The following is a 26,612-nucleotide window of genomic DNA, read 5'->3' as shown; positions in this document are numbered from 1 at the left end:
AGAGTAGCTGGGATTACAGGAGTGAGCCACTGGCACCCAGCAGTTGTTTTTTTAATGCAACCAGCTAGGTACCTATCCAGCCTTAAACCTTTGTTACTTTGCTATATTGCAATGTCTTTTATGTTGTTGTTGTTGTTTTTATTAAGTACTCGTATAAAGGGGCTACAATTCCATAAACTAGATTATGAGTACAACACTTTTTGGCAATGTCATCCCTTCCTTCAGAATATTCTCTCCATTTCCCCCTTCCTATTCTGGCCCATAAGTTACCTAGTTTATTTTTAATACAGTATACATTGAATAAATGACTGCATGAAATGTTTTCCTTGTAAATGGCATATGATTGCATTAGGCTCTCTACTATGGGTAGGTTGTTAAAACTACTTCAATTCATTATTCAGTCCCATGTTTGCTGGCTTTCTAAAATACTGTTCATTGTTTCTTTAGGGGTGGGGGTGGGGTGGTATGGCTTGTTTTCCTTGCCTTTCTTTCTCTTGGCTGGTAAATTTATTTAGTTTCTAAATGATCAAAATTAAAATTCAACCTATATTTCCAAGGTTCACATTCTACTGTATAGCAATCCTATTTTTAAGATGCTCACTTTTCAAACAAAAGGGGGGTAGTTTATATGCCTGCTGTCTGTGAGGAACATTTCTTTCTGTCAAACATCTTTTCAATATGGCTGCCCAGTTTCTACACCGATGAGCCACCCTTTTTTGAAGTTATTACTGACTGGCATAATAATTGGTTGTTTTCAACATTTCTTTGGCAGCTACTAGAGGTTATCCTCCATTCCCACACCCACTATTCCCCCACAAAAAATAGCATATGAGAGCTATCCATGAGGAAATACAAGCAACAGGCACAGGTAGGGGGAAGACAAAGAGTTCAGGTAGCAAAGACATGTGAATCTATTTTTATGTATTGAAGGAGCTTTCACAGTTCTGTCAAGTTAATGTTGGTAATTGGAAAACTATCCTGTTCCCAAGTGGAAAAATTGCTAACCCCAGGGAAAGTAACAAATTATGTAATAAAGGAAATGTGATGCTACCACACATGGAATTGATTTATCTTCTATGAGGAAGATTAGAGGACTGTTTAGGTGACTAGTTAAAAACTTCTTTCTTATAGAAAATGTATAGATAACACTAGAAACAAAAATGAAAGATACAGGAAAATGGCATAAGCTTGTTACTTATAAATATGCCATATATATCAGTTTGATAATAAAAATTTAAAAAATACTCCATAAATAAATATGCCATATACAAGAAATAATTACAATGTAATTTCTTCTAAAAAGTGGGTAAGAACAGAGGATATCACCTATGTTTTCAATAATATGACAAATATTGCTCTACATATATATGTTAAGTCTCAAAAAGTTAAAAAAATTAAACATCTAGATTTCCTTTATAATTTCTGACCTTGAGGCTATATTCTACTTAGTTTAGTGGTTCAAACCCATGTAGAAAACATAGGATTCACCTATTCCTTAAGATCTGACAGTCTTTAATGAGCTGGGTACGGTGGCACAGGCCTGTAATCCTAGCTACTCAGGAGGCTGAGATCTGAGGCTCATGGTTCAAAGCCAGCGGGGGCAGGAAAGTCCCCAAGACGCTTACTTTCAATAAACTACTTAGAAAAAACTGGATGTGGAGCTGTGGTTCAAGTGGTAATGGCTTGAGTGAAAAAGCTCATGGACAGTGTCTAGGCCCTGAGTTGAAGCCCCACAACCAACCAGAAAAAAAAAAAATCAGACTTCACTTTTGCCACCCTTCAGTCTTAGGGACTGGCAGGTTGATTGCTATCAGGGTACCTTTCCAATTTCTCCAAGGGACATTGTTTTGCAGTCAACTTTATGTTTGTTTAGAGTATCTTATCAACTTTATCATTCTTTCTTCTGGGTTTTCCTTTCAAACACTTACCTGTTTTCTAGTATTTTCGTGGAGTCAGCACTTAGTATTACTTAGTTCTACAACAGAATGTACTTTGTTCCAATCTATTAATCTTTGTTCCAATCTATTAATCTTTCTTATGTATTTTTATCCTTTTGATCTTAGTTCACTGTATTTCTGTACTGTGTGTGGTGTGTGTGTGTGTGTTGGTCCTAGGGCTTAAACCTAGGTCATGAGCACTATCCCTGAGCTTCTTGTGCTCCAAGGCTAGTAGTGCTCTACCACTCAAGCCACAGATCTACTTCTAGCTTTTTTGATGCTTAATTGGAAATCAGAGTTCCATGGGCTTTTCTGCCTTTGGACCATGGTCCTCAGATCTCAGCCTCCTGAGTAGCTAGGATTAAAAGCAGGAGACACTAACACTTGGCTTTATCACTATACTTTAAAAAAATTATGGTTATGGTAGAGCAAAAGCCTTGAGCTGAAGAGCTCAGGGACAGTGCCCAGGCTCAGAGTTCAAGCCCCATGACTAACAACAACAACAACAACAACAACAAATATATATATATATTTATTATAAAGGTGATATACAAAGGGCTTTAGTTATATAAGTCAAATAAGTTTGGACAATACCATCCCTTCCCTTGCTCTCTCCCAGTTTTTATCACTACACTTTTAAAGAATGGCTTTGACGTTTTTGTTGTCATTGTTGTGAAAGAACACACAGAACAATTCACAAGATACTGCATAAAGTTGTCTTCCATCTATTTTGCTTCGAAAACAGCATTTGTCTTCAAATTTTTGTTTACTTATTTTTTTAAAAAATGCTGTAAGCCGGGCACTTGTGGCTCAGGAGGCTGAGATCTGAGGGTCATGGTTCAAAGTGAACCTGGGCAGAAAAATCCAATAGACTCTTATTCCAATTAACCAGCAAAAGCCAGAAGTGGAGGTGTGGCTCAAGTGGTAGAATGCTACCTTTGAGTGAAAAAGCCAAGTGAGAACGCAAGGCCTTGAGTTCAAGTCTTAGTACCAGCACAAGCACCCATGCTCTTTGTGCAGGCACACACATACAAACTTTAGCTCTGAACTACTTCTTAAAGGTATTTATGCCCCAACTCATACATTTTAAATGTGATACTTTAATGTGGTTAATTTCTCAAGAAACTATAATAGCAAATGAATGATTAATAGCAAAACCAGCAAGAACTTGTTAAACATACTCCCACAAAAAATAACCCACTTGGAAGTCTTTTTATTATTAATGTTCTGTCTTATTACACTGTGGTCAGAGAATGTGGAAGAGAATGTATGCTTTCTTCTTTTAGGAACTGAGAGTTTTATTGGTGGTCTAATTTAGAATCACAATAAGCTTCTAAACGTGCTTTCTGCTTGGCGGCCATGGTACTACTCAATACCAGCTTGATAAATTATGTTAAATCACAACATTCTTCATGTTCTTTTTTCCCCACTTACTATGATATGTGAAATTCTGAGAGAAACATGTCTGAAATCTATAAATACCAATGATAAGAGTATACAAAAGTTCTTAGCTGAGCCATGGGCTGGCTCATATCAATAATCCTAGCTACTGAGGAGTCTGAGATCTGATGAAAATCCCTGAGAGTCTTATCTCTAATTAACCACCAAAAAGCAGAAAACGGAGCTGTGGCTCTACTATGGTAGAGCACTAGCCTTAAGCAAAAGGCTCAGGGTTAGTGCCTAGGTCCTGAGTTCAAGCCTCAGGACAGGCACAAAAATAAAAAAAACCAAAAAACTTGACAGGTTGAATAGGGAACTGAATCTAACATACAGTCGAGAAGGGCTATACATCCTAAATTCTTCACATGATCCCCTCTTAAGCAACTGTTGGCTGTGTCTGTAACAGAAGGCCTAGAATGGTAGCATCTTATGCTAGCATCTGATCTCCCCTACAGCATGCCCAGCCTCACTGTACATTGTAGTGTGTCTGTCCCTTCTGGAAAAATGGCAAACAAAAGTTCTTCTCTTCTATTTTCTTTTTTTGTCTATTTTCTGTATTAGACTTTAGAATCTGTAATGAGCTAATCCTATTTAATTTTCACACACAAAAAATTACTATTGTGGATAAGAATGCTATTACAGCCAGGCACCAGTAGCAGAGGCCTGTAATTCTAGCCACTCGGGAGGCTGAGGTATCAGGATCACAGTTTGAAGCCAGCCTGGTAGTAAATAATGCCTTGAGACTCTTATCTCCAATTACCTACCCATCCTCCAAAACAAAACAAAAAGCCAAAAGTGGAGCTGTGGCTCAAAGTGGTAGAGCACTAGCCTTGAGCACAATAGCTCAGGAACAGTGCCCAAGACCAGAATTCAAGCCCCAGGACCAGCGCGCGTGCACACACACACACACACACACACACACACACACACACACACAAATGTTATTACATAGCTGAGTGTGATGGTAGACACCTGTAAGCTGGAGTGACTTGGGAGTGGTAGAGTAAGCAAGGAGGCCTGAGTTTAAAGTCTAGCACCACCCAAAGCAAGCAAATAAAGTGCTAGGCTGCTGTCCACATCCTCCTCAGATCTTCCTCACTCTATGTCCACTCAGCTTGTTTGGGTACAAAGTAGCGAAGTGCCACATTTGTTCCTGGTAACTATTGTGTTAGCTTCAACTCTCCACTACTCAAGCATTTTTAACTTCGGCTTCTCTTCATCAAATAGTCTCATTATCCCCATCAGTTCCATGCTACCTACCTGCTCCACAGGCATGCAGCCAGATCTGCAGGTACACAGGTGAAGATGCTCGCAAGGGCATGTCTGCCACAGCCCAGGCGACCTGAGGCTGCACCAGCAACTCTGTGGCGACACTGCAGCACACAGCTTCAAAGACAGCCTGGGAGGCCCAGGGAAGCTATGCAGTCCCAACTATCTGTTACCATGATTGACTGATTAAGTCCAAGATCACATGGCTAACATATTCCCATTGTTCTTAGGCCATCCTCTAAACAGACTCTACAATCTCCTGGCAATATATATGGAGATTAAACTCAGAGGCCTACAGGTTTTCCTCCTCTTTAAAAATGAGAATGATGCATAGAGAAACACACAAAGGCATATATACACAAAGTGACTAAAGTAGGGTATACAACGAGGTGGATTTCCTGGTGTAACTCCTTTGAACAACACACAGTTTAACAAAATGAGTACTAGGAAAGTGAAATATGTCCGGTCTGAGGAGGATAGGGGTTCAGGGGAGTGGGGTAGATAAATGAAGGGGAAGGGTGGGAAAATATAGTCCTAATTCTCAATGGTCATACATGAAAATGGAACTGAGAACTTTTTGAGAGGATGAGTAGAGTGGATAAATGGGATAAGAATGAAAGAAGGAGTGACGTGAATCAAGATGTATTGGGAATGGCACACATAAATGACATGTTTATATGAAACCTGTTTATACAACTAAAGATTTTTTTAAGACACAAAATCAAAAAGAAAGAAAAGGAGAATACTAGGTAGGAACCTGTGCTCAAAGACTAGGACGACTCCATCTTGAAACTGCAACCATCTTGTTGTTTGTGTTAAGCTAAGAATAATCCAACACATACATAAAACCCGGAAAATGGCTTGTTTATGGTGAAACTAACTAGACATTATACAGATTCCAGGAACAAAGCTGTTTGTGCCTAAACCAACCAGCCATAAAATCCCATTTCCCAGATGGCCCAACCGGTCTGGGAACATTCCAGATACGTTGACCACCCTGGAATGTCGTCAGACCAATTTTAGAGAACCCCTAGCCCCGAGCCCATCAGATTTGTCCTCGCACCCCAAACCTGCTTGCACCTGGTTCATGCTAATCAGATTTGTCCTCACACCCCAACCCTGCTTGCACCTGGTTTATGTAACTTTGTGATTTTTTTTCCTTTAAATACCCATGTAAAACTCTACTCGTGGCCTTCCTCCTAACCTCCGCTGTGTCGGAGTGTAGGACGAGATCCGGGCTGCAGCTCGCCTGAATAAAGCCTTGCTTTCGCATTTCGGAATGTCTGGCTCTCGGTGGTCTTCTTGGTGGTCTTCTAGGACTTGGGTACAACAGCCTGGGGGCTCGTCCGGGATCCCCAGAGACCCCCAAGACCTCAGACCCCGAAGGTGAGAAACAGCGCTGTTAATTTGTCTTGTCCTGTCCTTTGTCTATATGTGTGTTTTTTACTTTCATTTTCTCTTGAAGATGGCCGTTCTAGCTTGTTCTACTTTTCTTTTTTTAGGGATTGTCGGAGCAGACATGCTCATAAGACAACCCTGGAGGAACTGGAAGACATCCCAGACCCTCCACCCTTGAAGGGGGACCCCCGGAACCCCGCCTTGATACTTGTAGGGTGCAAATCAGTCCGGTTTCTAGCTGGCACTGACTGGGAGGGTCTCCTCACCAAGGCTCAACCCGCCCACCTTGAACTTGGGTCCACTCCTTCTGCACCCTCGCAGGAGGTTGGGGGCCGACTTGGGAGATCTCCAACTTGTACTAGTAACTTGTAACTTGTTTTTTTTTCTCAGGCCTGTGTGTTTGGAACCTTTTCTGTTGTTGTAATTGTTGTGTTTTTTGTAGCTGTCTGGATCGAACACCTGACCAGAGCCATGGGTAATGTACCATCTAGCCTCCTAGACTTGACCCTAGCCCATTGGGAAGACCCCCCCCCCCAGTCCTAAACAGTTAGCTCAAGCCACCCGCAGGTGGCGGGGAGTGACCCCCACAGTGTAGCGCTGTTGGCGCTAGCAGTTTATAAATCAGTAGATTGTTTATGGCATATTTAGTTCCTGTATGTATTGTCTTTTCTGTTTTATTGGAATTGTTTTACCTCTTGTTATTTTATGGACTAGTCTGAATGATGTGGCTAATTGGACTTTAATGAAAAAGAGAAAGTGAAATTGAAAACAGAAGGGCCTAGGACGAGATTGAGTACTGAGGAGAATAGGTCTGGTGGTGAATTAGGAAAGAAAGTAATAGTAAATCCAATCAGATAATAGAAAAGATTGTGTTGCAGAAAAAGGAAAAACAAATTGCTTGTATTATTATAGAGCTGGTCTGGACTGTTCTTCTTTGTTTTGTGTATCTCCTGACTGTGACAGACAAAATGGGACAGACTCCCTCTACCCCCTTGGATTTATGTTTAGCTCATTGGAAAGATGTACAGGCGACAGCTCACAATCAGAGTGTGAGTGTCAACAAAAAGAACTCTGGGTGACCCCCACCCAGCCTTCTTCAGCAGAAAATTATTTGGTGTGCTAAAATGTTTTGTTAAAACTATCAAGCCCTGGAAAATGAGGCTGGAGAATGCTAAGATCATTTGTCAAAGATTTTGTCTTAAAATTTGGGTGTTGCAGGAGTAAGATTGGTGAAAATACCTCCTGCCATTGGAAAATGTACAGCCGATGTTTATTTTGCGCGCTTTAAGATATTTTGAATATGTGTGTGTGTGCATGTGTGAGTGTGAACATGTTCGAGACTGTTAGCATGATGTAAAATTGAGTGAGTTTAAGTTTAAAATCCAAATGGTCATCAAGTTCGGGTGTTACCAAGTGCTTTAAAGGATTATTGCGTTGTTTTAGAAAGAAACTAGAGTTAAAAAATTGTTTCTTTAATTAAAAAATCAAGGTCAAGTGTCAGAAATTTTGATGTAAAGGTTTATCACTGTTAGAAAAAGAAAAAAAACTCTTGGGTTTCTCAGTCAGAGACAAATAGGAAAGGACAAAAAAAAAAAAAAAAAGACCTAGGATGGGCCTGTGTGCCTATCCTCAGGAGTGAGGGGTGATCTGGCAATGGTGCAGCTTAGCCAGCCCACGTGGTGGCACAGGCCCTGGAGGGAATCCACATGGTGGGGCAGCCATAATGGGGTGTCCATTCATGGTGCAAGAGGACAAGCCGGCACCAAGACAGTTCATCAAGCTCTGAGGAGTAGGATGGAGATAGGCTGTTTGGTAGGACAGGCCAATGGAGGCCTCTCTTTTGTCTCTTGTTTTCAGGTGAACTTTGGAAACCTGGTGGTAAAAATGAATGATTTGGCTGGAATTTCTAAAACTGCCCCTTGCGGTACTAAGAATTGGAAAAGTTTTTTAAATGGTTAAAAAGTTTATTTATCTGATGTGATTTGATTCCTGTGCTATTTCTCCAATTTGGATGTATTGAAAAAGCAAAGATGCTGAGACTGGATTTCATGTGTTTGTAATTCTGGTGAACACTGTTAAAAGTACTTTTGTTACAATTGTTTTGGATATCAGTTTAATGATTCAGGTACTGAATTTTATGTGATGTAATAGTAAGACTCCTAACTATCTTAAGTTACATATAATGAGGCAAGTATTTTAAAGTATATATATTAAACTAAGGGGGATAGACGTAAACTCTCATTAACTCTCTATGTAGGAAGAAATGGCAAAATGGGCTAACATTTCTCACTAATTTATTGGAAAGCTGAATGGATAAGTATTTCTAATTTTGTAATTGTAATTCTTGCATTAAGGAAAAATTGTCATTTGAGTCCAAAGGTCTTCATGCCATGCGGTAACTGGGACTGAAGAAAAAAAAAAAAAAGAAAAAAGGCTCTTTTAAAACAGGCAGCTCGGAGGCAAAGGGTGGTACCTGCTTTCAGAGTGCCTGTAAGCTTCAGAGTTTTTCCAATGCAGATAAGAGCTAAAGTGTTAGTGTTAAACAGAGGTTAGTAAAAGGCCTTGCAAATCAAGAATACATTTCTAGATAAGAAATTGGGAAGTAAAATTGTCCTAAATGATTATTGCAAAGTGAGAAAAGGAGAATTATAGCTACCAAAATGTTTAATTGCCATTTCAGTTTCTCTGTAGGTTTTTTGTAACAATTTCCAGCAGGCCCACAGAGAAGGACAGATTATCCCTACAAGTTTGTCAAGATGTAACACTGGCCCTTAATAAGTTCCAGGTAAGAGCATGCTTAAAAACTATGTGTGGACCACCTTGTTGCTTTTAATTGGAGTAAAGTGGCCTCTTGTAAGACTCATTTATCTGAAATCTGCGGTTCGAAGCCAACCCGGGCAGAGAAAGGTCCCTGTGAGAATCTTCCCACCCAGTTGGCCAGCAGAAGTGCTGGGAACAGAGTTGTGAGTCGCTTTGAGGCTCAAAGTGGTAGGGTGCTAGTCTTGAGCTGGAGAGCTGAGGGACAGCACTCAGGCCCTAAGTCCAAGTCCAGTGACAGACCAAGAGAAATGCCAAAGGTGCATTTATACCAGCATGGAAAAGTTACTCCTGGGACAGAGTGATTGTGCATCCAGAGGCAGTAAGCCACTGCTTGGATGACAGAGAGGGTGTCAGATCCTAGAGTCACTCCTGTTTGGCCTTTCAAAAGTTAATCAGAGGGGGCTGGGGATATAGCCTAGTGGCAAGAGTGCCTGCCTCGGATACACGAGGCCCTAGGTTCGATTCCCCAGCACCACATATGCAGAAAACGGCCAGAAGCGGCGCTGTGGCTCAAGTGGCAGAGTGCTAGCCTTGAGCAAAAAGAAGCCAGGGACAGTGCTCAGGCCCCGAGTCCAAGGCCCAGGACTGGCAAAAAAAAAACAAAACAAAAAAACAAAAGTTAATCAGAGACAGGAGGTCCTAGAAGAGTAGCTCGTAAGCATGCCTTTTATTGCCCATGTCTATCTACTTTGTAACTGGACAAGAACTTGCCAGTCATCTGTGGTAGTGGGTAGTAAAGCTAAGTTTGTTAAATGGGGGATAGTTTAAAAATCCCAACCCCCTGCATCTGCTCAAAGCCCTAACTAGCAGTGAATTTTGAGCTGGTACATCTCTTCAGGAAAGAAAGCTTGTAGACCTGAGATTGTGTCCTTATTGAGATCTGTTAAAGGTCTGCAAAGGTAATGTAGGCATTTTTTTAGGTCATCAGAGATCAGTTCCCCAGCTAGTCAGGAAAAAGCTTTTACAAACTAGAGTGTTAAAGGGCTACACTGCGGTAGCCCAAAAAGTCTGTATAGTTAAGTTAAATGTAATTTCCAGTTTGGAGTAAAGCTCTTAATGGACATTTGACCCTGCAGTCCCTTGGTAAAGTAGACTAAGGTTATAGGTTCCTGGCTAGGTAAGGTCAACGCCCCTGAGTCAGCCTGAAGAATTTACAGAAGATGGATGATCTTCACCCATCAGCCCCACTTTAGGACCAAGGGACCAAAGTTGTTTTTGGGAAGATGAGACAGGATAAACTAGGGGCATGGTTATTGCCCTGGCAAAATGACCCAAGGGCCATTGATTGCCTAAAGCTGTCTTGACATTCAGCTTACAAAAGCTAGTGTGCTTAAGAAGGAATCAGGAAAATACAAGGAAATTTGACTAAAGTTAGGCCTTAGGTTAACTTAGGTTAAGCTATCAAGGACAGTCTGACAGTCATCTAAAAGAATCTACATCTTCACCCTGTGTAGCCCTATCTTGCTTGGTAAAACAAATGGGACTCTTATCACATGCAGCTGATTTCTGCTGGAAAGTACTTTAGATCTGCTGAAACTAAAATTTTGGGGGGACATTCTTGAGGTGACTGGAGTTAACTAGCTCTATTAAGAAAATTGGATATTGTAAGAAATTTTCAAGCAGACTGGCCTGCTGTTAAATTCAAAGCATGTATGACAGGTTGGAGAGTCACGTCCAGGCAATGCCTGGGGTGGGAGATAGGTCCAAGAGTATTAAAATGTGTCCAGATGGATTAGGGTGTAACCTCAGAAGAAAGGGAGGTAACTGCCATCAGGTGTGCCAGGTACCAAGGTAACTGGACAGAGATTTAAACTGGCTGGGGGCATCTTCATGGAGCTCTCCTGAGGGTGGATCTTACAGGTGCCACTGGCCAACCTTAGGCACTTAGAGGCACTGGAAACTGGAGAAATCCACTCTAAAATAGTATCTCATGATAGTTGGCTCTGGTCTGGCTTCTTAGGAGCAGCAGTCCCATCAGGTGGGAAGAGTCACAGTAAATTGCCTTGATGTAGTTGAGATAAACCGGATTCTACAAACCAGAGGAAAAGAAAATGTAGACAGTTTAAAACTCTAGCAGCAAAGAAGCCCCAGAAACTGTAAAGAGGAAAGTTAGTATAGTAAGCCTTGGAGAATAAGAAAGGGATTTAAAAAGTTAAGTGTCACAGAATGTTCCAGTAAGTCGCTGCTGGCGTGAGGAAGTAAAAGATGGTGTGAGTGGGGATATGTTACATTTTAAACTGTATAAGGAAAGACTTTAGAAAGAGAACTGGGGAAGCAAAAATGTTTCCTTTAGATTAAAAGGTTTTGGCATGTTAAAAGTAAGAAAGACAATCCCTAGAAAGTTTGAGTATGTAGCAAATGATATCAGTATGTCTTAAAATTAGAGCTTATGAGTAAAGTTGGTATGTAATCAAATTGGCTACAATATAAATAGGTAAATAGGGTCAGAATTGGGGCCTCAGTGTGAAACTATCAGTACCTGCATCTGCAGGACTAAGGGACTTATGTGATGTCATCTAAATGTTAACCAGAAAGATCTCATGTATCTTTAACTGCTTAATTCCCTCGCTGAGATGGTTTTGTAGGTAAAGCCTGGATTTGCTCATGTGTAGCCTTAGGATCAGATTTGGGATCCCCTCCCTTAATTCCTAACTTGCAATCGCATTTGTTATGAGCTTTTATCCCCCCCCCTCAAAGCCCTATAGCAAGTCCACCAAGAGAACCACGTTGGAAGGAACCCTACATCCTGCTGCTGACAACTCCCACCGCACTCAGGGTGGACAGAGCTGCAACCTGGATTCTCTTCACCCACGCCCCCGAAGAGACTGGAGCCGGTGAGCTCATTCGCAGTGAGAGAGGACATTCCACCCTGGTGGCGGATTAGCCACAACAGAGGCTGTGTACCAAAAGATGGACTTGGCTAACTTTACCTTGCTAGGCCTGCTATCTATGGTTGATGCTTTGGTAGCTAGGGAGAGAGCCTAGACACCCATAAACCCTACCTATGGGTGGTCTGGCAGCTTGGGGATAATAGAATAGTGAGCACCAGAATTTATATATCTTCCCCGGCCTCCAGCCCGAGCTACTGTAACTCCCTGGCCACTATTATTGCTCTTACTGGAGTTGTGAGTTCATAGCCCCACTGTAAAAAAGGAAGAGGAAACTATTCCCCATGGCCTACTACCTTAATATCTACTTTATTGGGACAGCGAAGCAGGTATATACCTCTTCCAGATAGAGAGCTATTGGAATTTAGTTTACGGCCTGAAACACAGGATTGTGCTTCATATCCATAAGTCCAGGGGGGAATGAAAGACTAGGATGACTCCATCTTGAAACTGCAACCATCTTGTTGTTTGTGTTAAGCTAAGAATAATCCAACACGTACATAAAACCCGGAAAATGGCTTGTTTATGGTGAAACTGACTAGACATTATACAGATCCCAGGGACAAAGCTGTTTGTGCTGAAACCAACCGGCCATAAAAACCCATTTCCCGGATGGCCCAACCGGTTTGGGAACGTTCCAGATACGTTGACCACCCTGGAATGTCGTCAGACCAATTTTAGAGAACCCCTAGCCCCGAGCCCATCAGATTTGTCCTCGCACCCCAAACCTGCTTGCACCTGGTTCATGCTAATCAGATTTGTCCTCACACCCCAACCCTGCTTGCACCTGGTTTATGTAACTTTGTGATTTTTTTCCTTTAAATACCCATGTAAAACTCTGCTCATGGCCTTCCTCCTAACCTCCGCTGCGTCGGAGTGTAGGACAAGGTCCGGGCTGCAGCTCGCCTGAATAAAGCCTTGCTTTTGCATTTCGTAATGTCTGGCTCTCGATGGTCTTCTTGGTGGTCTTCTAGGACTTGGGCACAACAGTGCCCAGCCATCTCTATGATAGTCCAAGGACCAGGTGCTCAGAAATCTTAAGTGGAAGACAAAGGACTACTGACTCAATTAAACCTCATTTAATTAAAGCCAAACTCAATGAAACCTTGTTTCATATGAGGCATTCCATATCCACTCCGACTTTAAAACACCACTCCATAAAACACTGGGTCTAAAAGCTGGGCTTCAAATAACGGATTCTTCAATTTTGTATTTCATTTGGACCCCAAACAAAGCAACCAATATCTTAGGGCCAAGTATGATGGTACTTGGCTATAATTCCAGCTACTTAGGAGGTAGAGATAAATGTATCATGGTTTTAGATCAGCCCAGGCAAAATGTTAGCAAGACTCCAACTTAGCTGGGAATGTAGCTTAGAGGTACAGTGCTTGCCTAGCATGCATAAAGCCCTGGGTTCGATTCCTCAGAACCACATACGCAGAAAAAGCTGGAGTGGCACTGGAAGTGGCACTGTGGCTTAAGTGGTAGCTTTGAGCAAAAGAAGCCCAGGGACAGTGCCCAGGCCCAGAGTTCAAGCCCCAGAACTTGAAAAAACAAAAAAACCCTTCAATTTTAAAGAACCAGGTACGGCAGTCACGCCTACAATTCCAGTTATTCAAGGTATGTGTAGGATTGTGGCCTGAGCCTGGCCCTAGGCAAGAAAGAGAAGTCTTATCTGGGGGGGGGGGGGGGGGGGGGAAGCAAAAAGGACTGAAGTGTGGTTCTAGTGGTAGAGGACTTGCCTAATAAGCATAAGGAACTAAGTTCAAACTCCAATACTGCAGCCCATCAGCTCAAGGTATTTTTCTTTTTTTTGCCAGTCTTAGGGCTTGAACTCAGGGCCTGGGCACTGTCTCTAAGCTTCTTTTTAGCACTCTACCACTTGAGCCACAGAGCCACAGAGCCACTTCTGGCTTTTTCTGTTTATGTGGTACCAAGGACTCAAACCCAGAGATTCATGCATTCTACCACTAGACCATATTCCTAGCTTCCAGTTCAAGGTATTTTAAAGGTTTTTTTGTTTGTTTGTTTGTTTTGGGGTTGTTGTTTTTAATGCTGGTCCTAGGGCTTGAAACCAGGGCCTGGGCACTGTCTCTGAGCTTCTTGAGCCACAACTCCACATCCAGCGTTTTGGTGTTCAATTGGAGATAAGAGTCTCAGTGACTTTCCTTCCCAAGCCAACCATGACTCTCAGATCTCAGTCTCCTGAGTAGCTAGGATTACAGGTGTGAGCCATCAGCACCCAACTTTTGTCTTTTTTACATAAATTCAACTCACCAACTCACTTCTTTACTCAATGAAGTTCTCCTTTCCCTACTATATATTGCTACTATACTTCTGGTTAATTTTTTTTTTTTTTATAGTTGGTGATTGAACCCAGAGCTTCACCCATGCACTCTACCACTGTACCACATTCTCAGCTTTCACTTGTTATGGTGTGTGTGTGTGTGTGTGTGTGTGTGTGTGTGTGTGTGTGTGTGCTGGTCTTGAGGCTTGAAGTCAGAGAGCCTCGAGCTCTCTTTGGCTCTTTTGCTCAAGATTGGCACTCTACAGAGGAAAGTGGAGCGCATTGGCTGTACTGGACATTGATGAAAGTGAACCACGTAACTGGTGAGTGGAGAGGGGAGGGGATGGGAGAGAATGAAGGAACAGATGATACAATGTGAAAGGAAATGTATTTATTACCTGATGTACATAAAGGTAACTCACTGTATATCACCTCTAAATCAACAATAAAGTAAATTAGAAAAAAAAGATTGGCACTCTACCACTTAAGCCACACCTCCACTTCCAGCTTTTTGCTATTTAATTGATGAGTCTCTTAGATTAGTATGCTAAGTCTAAATTCAAACCTCAATACTCAGATCTCAGCCTCCTGAGTAGCTAGGATTACAGTTGTCAGCCACCTACATCTAGCTTCCTGCTGGTTTTAAAACCTAACATAATGGCCAGTAAGGGGATATCTCTCTCTCTCTCTTGCACACACACACACACACACACACACACACACACACACGTATATGATCTCATGATATATATGGATATATGATGAAAACTTGTATCAAGTACTGCTATGAGGCAATAAACTGTTCTCAGCTTCCCACAGAAAATGACCATGCTGTCTTATTGAAAGAAACAACTTTTCTACAATAAGCACTACTTTCATTTCTTTAAAAGTAAAATGAAAACTTTTTATAGATCACTTGAAACCTTACACACACTACCTCCTATGTAGGAACTATGTAACACTTCCCCTTACCTTGAAGCATACACCTGTAGGCAGACTCAGATATGGCATAGATGTGCGGAGGCATCTCATGGCGCTTCTTCCCTCTATACATCTCAATGATATTCTCAGAGTAAATCGGAAGGTTCTTGTATGGGTTGATGACTACACAGAAGAGTCCAGAGTAAGTCTAAAATGAAAATAAAGTGCAATGATAAAAAAACAAAATCCTGCATTTATCAGAAGACAGAAAGAACACAGTAATACAAATGGGAGATGCTTATCCTTTGGATAATTCATCTATCCCCAAATTAAATTAGTTAGGTCAATTTCACATTAGATTCCAAAGAGTTCTCTTATAGCGATTTTAGTAAGGGGTATTGCTCTGGACTAGTTTCTGTAAAATACTGTCACAGTAAAACACAAGAATATGTGCTACAGGCCACTGTCAGGTTCATACCTTTTTTTTTTTTTTTTTGCTAGTCCTGGGACTACTTAAACTCAGGGCTGGGCACAGTCTCTGAACTTCTTTTTGTTGAACGCTAGCACTCTACCCCCTGAGCCATAGCACCACTTCCAGCTTTTTCTGTTTATGTGGTTCTGAGGAATCAAACCCAGGGCTTCATGTATGCTAGCAAGCACCCTACACGAAGCCACATTTCCAGCCCATGGTTCATACCTTTTTACCGTTAAGCATTCTTTCATGAGGAAACAAGTTATGAGAAACTCAGTGTAGTTTCAGATCCCATATGGAAAGTCATCTTGAAGAAAATACCATTCATCATGTTTGGGTATAGCATCAAAAAAGAACATTCACAACCATCTGCAAAAGCTATTGAAAGACTTTTCCCAAACATCTGAGGTCAAGTAGGATTTTCTTCCAATACTTTAATACAGCTTACTACAACAAACTGAGTGCAAAAGCAGATATGAAAATCTAATTATTCTTAATGAAGACAATGATTTTCTTTTGTTTTGGAAATGTTTTTTTCATAGAAGGTATTTAGAAGGTGTTTAGGTTAATTTGTCTGGTTGTACTATTATTATGTATAAATAAAATAATAAATATTTAAAATGGTGTTTTACTTTTTTTTTTGGCTGACCATGGGGCTTGAACTCAGTGCTTGGGGGGCTATGCCTGAGCTTTTGTGCTCAAGGCTAGTGATCTACCACTTTGAGCAACAGCTCCACTTCCAGTTTGGGGGTGGTTAATTGGAGATAAGTGTCTCACAGACTTTCCTGCCTGGGCTGGTTTTGAACTGCAATTCTCATATTGCAGCCTCCTGAATAGCTAGGATTAAGTGCCTGGCTTGTTTTACATAGCCCAGCTCTATGAATTCCTCAGTAGTTTTTAAGATCAGTCTTTATCCAGATCTACTTTAAATATTTATAACATTCAGGTTTCTAAGTTTTTCCATAGACTGATTTCAGAGAACATTCTAGAAAACGACTGGGAATGGTAGAAAGCCAAGAACAATGGGGCCTGCTTCCAGCTGCACGGCCCTGTGCAGGAAGGCAGACAGGCATTTAGGAAGGACACTTCAGCCGTGTGTAACACAGACCTTTTATTTAAGGTGACTGGGAAAGACTCTACCGAAAGAAAGGATGAGCAGGTTGGGCGTGCTCACTGGGGCATGGTGCCAACCTCTCCTCAGGCCGTGAAGGAGGACTCGAATCAACAGCTGAGTTCATAAGGGCTGAAACCTTTGGCAATTGTCACCAGAAAGCCCCCTGGAGACCACTCTATTTTGAATACTGCAGTTACTAATGCTAAAACAAGAGAGTGAGCTGCCAGAACCATTCAAGGGACCAGAACCATCCCTGTGGCTCTCCCCTGGAGTCTCAGGGCACCATCCCAGGCTCGGAGATGGAATGCACTTTCCTCCAAGGTTAGACAAAGAGCAACTGCACCAAGGTCAAGAATATGGCTACTGGCTAATGCCTTCCATCCACACAGACTTGATCTGGCCTGACCTAAGTCCAGCTCATGACTTGCCCATCCCTTACTGACTGCTCATCTTCAGCTTTGGCCTTCTTTTGTGTGGGGACACCCTTTAGGCAACCCTTGCTCCAGGGCTTCCCAGACCACCCTGCACTGCCCCCTTCCAACATCTGGTCCAACAGTCCACTTCCTCTCTGCCTCTCATAGGACAAAAAAGCAGAGACACAATAAAAGAGACCTTAGCACTAGAGCAATTATTGCACTGTGGGAGAACTCTAGATAGGAGCTACTTATTGTTTATCTCCAGAAGCTGGAAGAAAGGTTTTTGAGTGGTTTTGCTATAAAGAAGTGATAAATGATGGTTGGGTGTGGTAGTAGGTTGGGTGGGTAGCCAGTAGTAATTCTAGCTACTTGGGAGGTGCAATTGGGGGCAGGGGGTTGTGGTTTGAGGCCAGTTCAGGGAAAAAGTCCTAGAGACACTATCTCAACCAGTGGGTACAGTAGTGCACACCTGTCATCCCAGCTACATGGGGAAGCACAAGTCAGGACATAAATTGAGACCCCACAGCCAAAATAACCAAGGAACGAGGGGCTGGAGGCACTACTCGAGTGGTCGAGCACCTGCCTGGCAAGCACAATGCCATGCTTAGTCCCTATGCCATCACAAAACAAAAACTCCCAAACATTACATTTGATTATGGGTATGCATATATTAAAACATCATGAAATCATATATACAATTTTTATTTAACATCTTGGTTAAAAAGAAAGTAATTTATAAATTATTAAAAGTGAAAAAAGCAAAGGGAAAGTAACCCCAATACTTTTGTTGTAGTGAGTTTAGTTTACATACAGTAAAGCTAACAAGTCATAATCATACATATGCCAGTGGGCGCTTAGCCATACAACCTCTTCTTTCATTCAAAAGTTCATAGCTACAGATTCTGCACTTCACTTTAAAAGCACGTAAATAATTATAGACTAGCCAAAAAGAAAGAAAGCTCCCCTTGGAGTTAAAATGAACAAAGTCAGTCTAACATTCCATAGCATGATGAAGTCTACGCGATCATGACAGTGACATGTTTAGTCAGAAATGTTTTCTCAGAAAAGTGCCTCACACACTTCTGAGGAGTAGGATTACAAAAATGAGTAAGCCTCGCAAATATGAGAAAGTCATCAGAAAAGAAGAGGGTCAATGATCATCAGTATCTTTGCCAAGAGGAAAAGCAAAAAAAAAAAAATGTTTAAGTGGAAATTTTTAGAGAGCTAACTTCTGTACTAAGAAAATTAGCTCAAATATTGGGCTCTAGTATAAACTGATCATTGAAGTAAATATTATACCTTTCTGCCTTCCCTAGGTATATATGATGATAAAATGACTGCCTTGGCGACCTTCAATTTCAAATTAAGCTACACTAAATGTATAAATGAGCACACAAAATATTAAATACCTTCAAGAAACATATATACTGCTATGAAAATAACAGAAACATATCAAACTACCAGCCATGATGCAGAACAGCAAAATGGACAAGAGAAAAGGTGAACAGGAATTTTAAGTGGCAGATGAGCTGGGAGTGGTGGTGCACACATGTAATCCCAGCATTGGGGAAGCTGAGGCAGGAGGATTCTGACATTCAGGCCAACCTCAATTTCATAGTGACACTCTGAAAAAGCAAGAGAGAGGAGGAGAGGGAGAAGGGGTGGAGGGAGGGAGAGAGAGAATGCTCTAGAGAGAACACAACATACTCAAGCACTAAAAGTCAAGACATCTTGTCAGAACTAGGTATGGAATTCAGACCCAGATGTCCTTTGATGTTGTTTTGAAAGACTATTAGGGGCAAAGGAGTGATAAGGAAATCATAAGAACCCAAGACTTCCAGGGACAGGAAATATCCCTGTCTCCTCTGTCAGGGCATGGAGATCTGTCTTGCTGAAAACAGTCTACTGTGGAATGTGAGAGAAAAGTCACACTGGGCAATTTCAAGAGCAATCAAAGGAAAGAAGCACTTCAGACAAAAGTCAAAAGCTGACAGCCGTCTGAGAGCTGGCTGAAGGGACACTAGGTGACAGGTGGGCATGTGTGACTGCTGACAGCCTGGTACAGCAGCAGGGCCTCACCCAGCCTGGGAAAGGAGAGGAAGGAGTCCCTGACAAGCTGGGCTCAGACTTAACCTGGCACACTCAGAAATGCTCACAAAGAAGTTATTCAAGGCTTGAGTCAAGGAGGCCTGCAAGGCTTTTACACTTGAGAGACAGGAAAGGGGTGCTTTGTGGGAAAAGATAACAAAACCCCTTTTAACATATTGTGGGAGGCTGTGGAGGAGAAGGTGAGCTATGCAGAACACCTAGTGAGCAACTGGAAATACTGGGGAGAGCCAGGGGAAATCCTGAAGAACTACAAAGGCCTGGAGGGTTCGTGTGGATAATAGCACTCCTGATATCTTACCTAAGAGAGACATATAAAAATATTAGCAGACATAAAACCAGCAATGTTGCCAGTGTGCTGAGCTGCTCTGTGCCTCCAGGTTTCTGTGCACAGATTGCTGTGCGGAAGGCCACCCTCCCCAGCCTAGTACCACTGAAAAATGTATTAATCTGTAAGTGTCAGGCCTGGGATGAAGAAAGCAGGGATCATTCTTTTGGAAGACTGAATAATACTCCATGTGTATAAATCTATTTTAGTTGCTATATGCTTGTGCATTTATGGATACACATAATTGATATGTGTATACAATGTGTAATGATCAAATGATGAAAGGATTGGAGGACCAGGAAATGGAAGCAGGCCCAGAGGCTAAGGCCATGGAGTATCAAGGAGCAGATACAGCAGTGTCCTGCCAGGAACAGGTCTCTGATCTGGGAATACCCAACTCTGTCTCTCAGCATGTTGCCCAAGTGGAAAGGGGGTGCTGGGTACAGGGGCTCACATCTGTCATCCCAGCTACTCAGGAGCTTGAGATAGATGATTATTATTTGAAGTCAGTCTGATGAAAAAATAAGGAACGCCAACTCAAATAAGTGGGACACAGTGGTTCACATCTGTAATCCCAGATGCACAAGAGGCTGAGGCAGTGAGTCTGGCCTGGAAGAATATCTAACAAAAGGAGGATGAGGGGAGATGGCAAGAGTCATGGACCGCCTGCCTAGCAAGCATAAGGCAGCTCAAACACCAGTATGTCCAACCCCCCAAAAAGGAAGGAGGCAGGGAGAATAACTCACACATACCATCTGCAAACACAGCACCTGGATAAAATCCACACATGTACCACAAAGAAAAGCCCAACAAAAATAACCCAGGTGATACAGAAAAGATGATAACCAAGAAGATTCAGAGAAAAAAAAATCACGAAAATGACCAACAAAATAAACTTAAAAAAGAAAATTTTAGGAAATAGATTCATATCCTCAAAAGAAAGTAGTATAGCAGGGAACCTATACCTATTGGAACAGAAATGCAAAAGGAAAAAATAACCTTAAATAATACAATTTAAAGTCACAATGGAGAAAGTAAGAACAGAAGGGAAACTAAGTAATACTAGTTTATATGTTAATTTTAGGAAGGCATCCTTACAGAAAGGTAGTTCAAGAGTAAACAATAAACAAAAAAGTCAATAATAAAACCTAGCAAATAATAAAAGAAAAAGGAGTTACCACAGTAAAGGCAATAAACACAATAATATACTATTGTTTATTCTTCACTTGAGGGCAGGTGAAGATGGATGGCAGAGAAAGGATAACTAAAATACAAATCACTATTGCTCTTGGTAGAGTCAGGAGAGAGAAGCTAAAACCTTGTTTTTTAAAAAAAGGAAAAGAAAGCAGGATGCTGGTGGCTTATGCCTATAATCCTAGTTACTCAGGAGGCTGAGATCTGAGGTTTGTGGTTTGAAGCTAGAACACACAGAAAAAAAAAATTCATGAGACTCTTATCTCCAGTTAATCATTAAAAAGCCAAAAAGAAAAAAATCTCAGTGACATAACTCCGGGTCCTGCGTTCAAACCATAAGACAAGCACACACACAAAAAAGTATCTGGAGGTATATGGCTGAAATGGTAGAGCACCTGCCTGGTAAAAAGCAAACAAAGAAAAACAACAAATAAATGTTTTATGCTTTCAAACTATAGAGTTAAAGTAAACAACACATAAATTGGGAGGGAGTTTAAGTGTTCTCAGGCCATTCCTATCCATAACCTAGTTAAAAAAAATCTATTTTATGTTAGTTTTTAAATGGTACGGGATACAACAGAACAGGTAATTAATAAAAACAATAACGAAACAAAAACAGCTAAATTACTAACAGAACAGCTAAGAGATAGGCACCAGTGGCCCACACTATAACCCTAGCTCATTGGGAGGGTCTCCATTCAAGGCCAGTCTGGGCAGAAAATTTCATGAGACCCCTTCTCAATCTATAGCTGGACAAAGTGGTACACACCTGTTACCATAGCTACAATGGGAAGCCTAAAACAGCGCCCACATAGCAAGTGCAAAGCCCCAAGTTCATATCCAAGTACTGTACTGCCCCCTCAAAAAAAAAAAAAACTAAGAAAAAAATTGTGTAACAAAAGCAAAACCTAGAACTACAAAACGTACTCAACCTAATGGGGGTGGTGGGGGGGGGGGCGGGGAGGACAGGAATAAAAAGGAAAGTAACACAATAATAGGAGTAATAGGTACAAAAATAAGCAAACAGTAAATCAAATAGCATGCTTTAATGAAATATAAACCCATTATACTATATTGCATGAATATAAACTAAATATTCTATTTAGAAAATATTTTTAAGATTCCAGACAAAAAAATAACTTTAGGTTGTTTATAAGAGACATACCTTCAGCATAAAATGTAGAAAAGCTGAAAGCAAGTTTGGAAACAATAACCCATGCAAATATTAAACTTTAAAAAAAAAGTTAACACTACTTTGTCAACTTTGTAGGAAGCATTACTGAAACTGAAGGCCATGCCACATGATTCACCAGAAAAAGTTCTACATCTGTATACATGTGATAACATAGTTTTGGCATAAGCAAAAACTGACAGGACTAAAAAGAGAAATGAGATATTCTCACAGTAACAGAATGAGCAGATAAAAACCAGAGCAACCATAAAGGACACATAAGATTGAATAACACCACACACCAAGCACACTGTACTGGATCCAATAACTGCTCAGCAAACACATCTTCCAAACACAAAGCCATCTTCTACATTCAATGGATCACAAAGCAAGTCTAGTACATATGAAAGGGCTGAGATCAATCAGTGTACATTCTCTGACCAAGGAGGGATTATGTCAGAAATAACAAAGAAAGTCTGAAAACTCCCTATGTCTAGAAATTAAGCAGTTCACTTTGACTCAATAGAGTCAAACATTCTGATTATTTTGAACTGAATGACAGTTACAAATAAGTAAAGCATAATAAATTTATAGAATAAAGCTAAAGAAGTATAATAAATACATAGAATGAAAGCTATAGCTTTTAAAGCCCATGTTCAAGAATGACTAGCTGAAAACATTCAATGTACTAAGTATTTATGTTAAAATTTTACATAATGAACAACAAATGAAATTCATACAAAAAGAATGTGAAAACTTGCTATGTAGGCAGGCACACAAAGATAAGAATGAGTAGAAAAAGACCAACATTGGGGGCTGGGAATGTGGCCTAGTGGTAGAGTGCTTGCCTGGAAAAAGACCAACATTAAATCAAAAGTCTGTTATTTGAAAGAACTAAAACTGCTAAACCTCTGATGAGACTCATTTTCAAAAGAGGATAGAACTGATCACCATCAAGAATAAAGGGCACTTCTATAATTCCAGCACTTTGGTTGATATGGCAGGAGGTTTATGAGTTTGAGGCCAGCCTAAGGCTGCACAGCAAACGTCAGGCTAGCTTAGCCACACAGGTAGACCTTGTCTCAAAAAAGAAGAGGAGTCAGGTGCTGATGGCATATGTCTATAATCCTAGCTACTCAGGAGACTGAGATCTGAGGCTCACAGAAGCCAGCCCAGACATACAAATCTGAAACACTATTATCTCCAATTAACCAACAAAAAGCCAAAAGTGGAGGTATGGCTCAAGTGGTAGAGTGTCAGTCCCCAAGTTCAAGCTCAGGTGCCAGCACTATAAAACAAGGGGGGGGGGTGTCCGCACCACACCACTAGAAATACTATACAAAGTAAGATGGTATAATGAATAGCTTATGCCAATAAACTTTTGATTGGTAAAATCAGCATCTTTCTTTGGTGGTACTGAGGGATGAACTCAGGGTATCACACATGCTAGGCAAGCACCACTGAGCTAGATAGCAAAGCATGACAACGATAGTACAAAAAAGAAAAACTGCGCATTATTCACACTTATTAATGCAGATATAAAACTTTTAAATAAACATCTAGGAAAGAGATGGAAGAGAAAAAGAAATACAAGCATGCCTGTCTTTACAAAGTTAGTTTAGCATTTAGGAATATACAACAAATAAAAAAATTCCAATTGTCACCTCACCAATAACGAAAAAGCACTGGATAAATTAACACCAAATATGCATTTTTTAAAAAAAATCATCCATTCAGAATAAAAATTAAGAATAGAAGAAAAAGTTAACCTTAATTTGATAAGGAATATTTAAAAAACAAATTTTTGGCAGTACTAGGAACTGAACCCAGGGCCTCATTCATGCAAATCAAGCTCTTCTCCACATGAGCTATGCCCCAACCACTTCAATAATGGAAAAATACATGCCAGGTACTGGTAGCTCATGCCTGTAATCCAAGGAGGCTGAGATCTGAGGATCTTGGCTCAAAGCCAGCCTGGGCAGGAAAGTACATGAGACTTAGCTCTAATTAACCACCAGGAAACCAGAAGTAGTGCTGTGGTTCAAAGAGCTCAAGGACAGCACTCAGGCCAGGTGTTCAAGCCCCACAACCGGAGACAGGAGAGAGGAAGGGAGGGAGGGAGGAATGGAAGAAGGGAGAGAAGGAAGAAGGGAGAAAGGGAGGGAGGGGGAAAGAGAAAAAGAGAGAGGGAAGGAAGGAAGGAGAAAGGTGAGGGAGGGAAAGGGAGAAAGGAAGAGAGAAAATAAAACATATATCTTTCTTTTCTTTTTTTTCATTTTTTTTTTTTGTGCCAGTACTGGGGCTTAGCTATCACTCAAGGCTGGCACTCTACCTTTTGGTTCTCCATACCCGGCAATATTCTTCTTAATTGTCCAATAGTGACAGCCTCTCCAGAAATGAGGAATGACCCAACAATGCCTCCCATCACCAGTTATATTAAAAAACATGGAACTGGGAAGAAGGTCTCAGTGCCATTAAGTACTGAGTAGAAGAAATGTTTAGGGATTGGGAAGGGGGAAAAAAAAATCAAACTATCATTATTTGTATATTATTACAGATAACTTGTATTCACAGAAAATCCAAAAGAGTCTTCAGCTGAACTACTATAATCTATATATATGAGTAAACATAGCAAGGTTAGGGAGTATAAGGCCAATATATAGAAATTGATAATTAAAAACAATATTTGTACATAATAACAATTATGAGCTTATTACTGTGTTCATATGGTATGCATCACAAGGGAACAATGAAAACACCACTTAAATAGTAGCCAGGAAAAAATACTCAAACACTGAAAAAATAAATTTAATCTTTGTTGTTGTTGGTGGTGTTGTTTTTGCTTTTTTTTTTCTTAGGAGGTGCAGGAAGGGAGGGAAGAAGATTGAACAAATGCAATCATGGCATTCAGTATACAACATGTGGAAAAGAAACTATGCAATTTGTGGGCAGGAATGGGAAAGGGGAACTGGGGAAAAGTGAAGGAAGGGATAATATTGTCCAAAACAAAGAAGTACTCATCACCTACCTTATAAAATGGTAACCTTTCTGTACAACATCTTAATAATAACAATGAAATTATATTAAAAATCAACTTAACAAAAGATGTACATGCCTCTGGAAACAAACCAGCAATAAAAAAGTATCAAAAATCAAGAAATGAGCATACCCAACAGTCAAAGATTAAATACTATAAAGCTGTAATATCTTTTTCAAGTTGATCGATCAAGTCCCAATCAAAATTCCAACAAGGTTTGTGTGCGTGTGTGTGTGTACAAAAACGTGACAAAAGGAACTACCAGCCAAACCAATCCTTAAGAACAAAAATAAAGACTGAAGGCATGGCTCAAGTAATAGAGCATCAGCCGGGAGCAAAGACAAAAAAAATGAGAGGACTTTGCATGTTGGATAAGACAAACTATAAAAGCTGTAATAATGAAGACAATATGACAGTAGTCTAAAGATAGGCACACTGACTCATGAAACAGAATAAGAAGTTAAGCACATATTTACAAACACTTGATTTAGGACAGCACGGGCACTTTATCTCAGTAAATGGCAGAGGCAACTGCATAGCTATTTGGGAGGAGAGCAAGAAAAGAATATTGTCCCCACCTCACACCATAGACAAAACTCAATACCAGATGGGATTAAATTGACACTATGAGGAATAGCCTATTTCCTTCTCCTTTGGCTTCAAACTGAGTTTGGCCAGTGGGAGATACCAACAAGAGATTGAGGTTGGAAGAGGTCAGATTATTTCCTGGGCTCTTTCCCCAGCCGGTATGCAGGAGCTGCCTACCTCCCTTAAGGAAAGCCACAGTTCTGGTCAGGTATCCCTCCCTCCCTCTTGGAGCTGAGGTAGGAGCTTTTCCTTCTAATTACTTTGAAGATCAAGAAGAACCAAGGGCTCTAATCCTCCCTGGGACTGGGGGGCTGCACTATTTCTCATTTTGCTTTTTCAACTCCACCCTGCTGTTTCTTGCTGAAACCCCTGACAGAGTATTATCTTGGGAAGTGGAAGATCTGAGTTTCAGATATGCACTCCTATCACTCCTAGTTGTACACCATATAAACAAAGGCTTGCTTATGTAGGCCAGGCACATGTACAAGGGTATTTATTAAAGCAATATCCACATTAGTACCAAACTGGAAAAAAAAAACTAACATGCAAAAATAATTTAGTTGAGTGGATAAATACCTTGAGTCAAAAATCTTATAATAAAATACTACATTCCAAGCAAAATGAAAGGACATTTCAAACTTTTTTTTTTTTCCAGTCCTGGGGCTTGAACTCAGTGCCTGAGCACTGTCCCTGGCTTCCTTTTGCTTAAGACCAGCACTCTACTACTACTTGAGCCACAGCTCCACTTCCTGCTTTTTCTATATATATATGTGGTACTGAGGAATCAAACCCAGGGCTTCATGTATGCAAGTCAAGCACTCTACCACTAAGCCATATTCCCAGTCCCTCAAACTTTTTAAAATTGTTGAGCACTTTCATATTTGAAATTGAAATAATTCACACTTGAAATTAAGGACCTCATGAAAGTAGGGATATGGCTCAAGTGGTAGACTGCTAGCCTTGAGTGAAGAAGTCAAGCAAGAGCACAAGGTCCCGAGTTCAAGTCCCAATACCAGCACCAAAAAAAAAAAATTAAGAACTCCAAAGACCTTTCATTTTACACATGCACACACATATACACATACCAGACACATATTTAATATGTATGTATATATCACACATATATAGTACAGCTGTCAAATAAATGCAGATTTTAAATGTGCATTTATTCATTTAAGAACAAACACATTATACGCTGGCATAAATAACATTTCTTATAAGAAGTA

General features: G+C 40.7%; 1 protein-coding gene across 4 annotated transcripts in view; it reads right to left on the bottom strand.

Moving 5' to 3' along the window:
* Myh10 (myosin heavy chain 10) overlaps window positions 1-26,612 on the bottom strand; it is a 141,670-nt gene that overhangs the window by 100,717 nt on the left and 14,341 nt on the right. For all 4 annotated transcript variants that reach the window (XM_048365454.1, XM_048365456.1, XM_048365453.1 and 1 more), the window contains exon 3: window positions 15,012-15,168. In XM_048365454.1, coding sequence (XP_048221411.1) covers window positions 15,012-15,168 — 157 coding nt within the window. The remainder of the gene's footprint in view (window positions 1-15,011; window positions 15,169-26,612) is intronic.

This window comes from Perognathus longimembris, chromosome 17, assembly GCF_023159225.1.
Source record: "Perognathus longimembris pacificus isolate PPM17 chromosome 17, ASM2315922v1, whole genome shotgun sequence".
Taxonomy (NCBI): Eukaryota; Metazoa; Chordata; class Mammalia; order Rodentia; family Heteromyidae; genus Perognathus; species Perognathus longimembris.
This window is presented reverse-complemented; position numbering and strand designations above follow the sequence as displayed.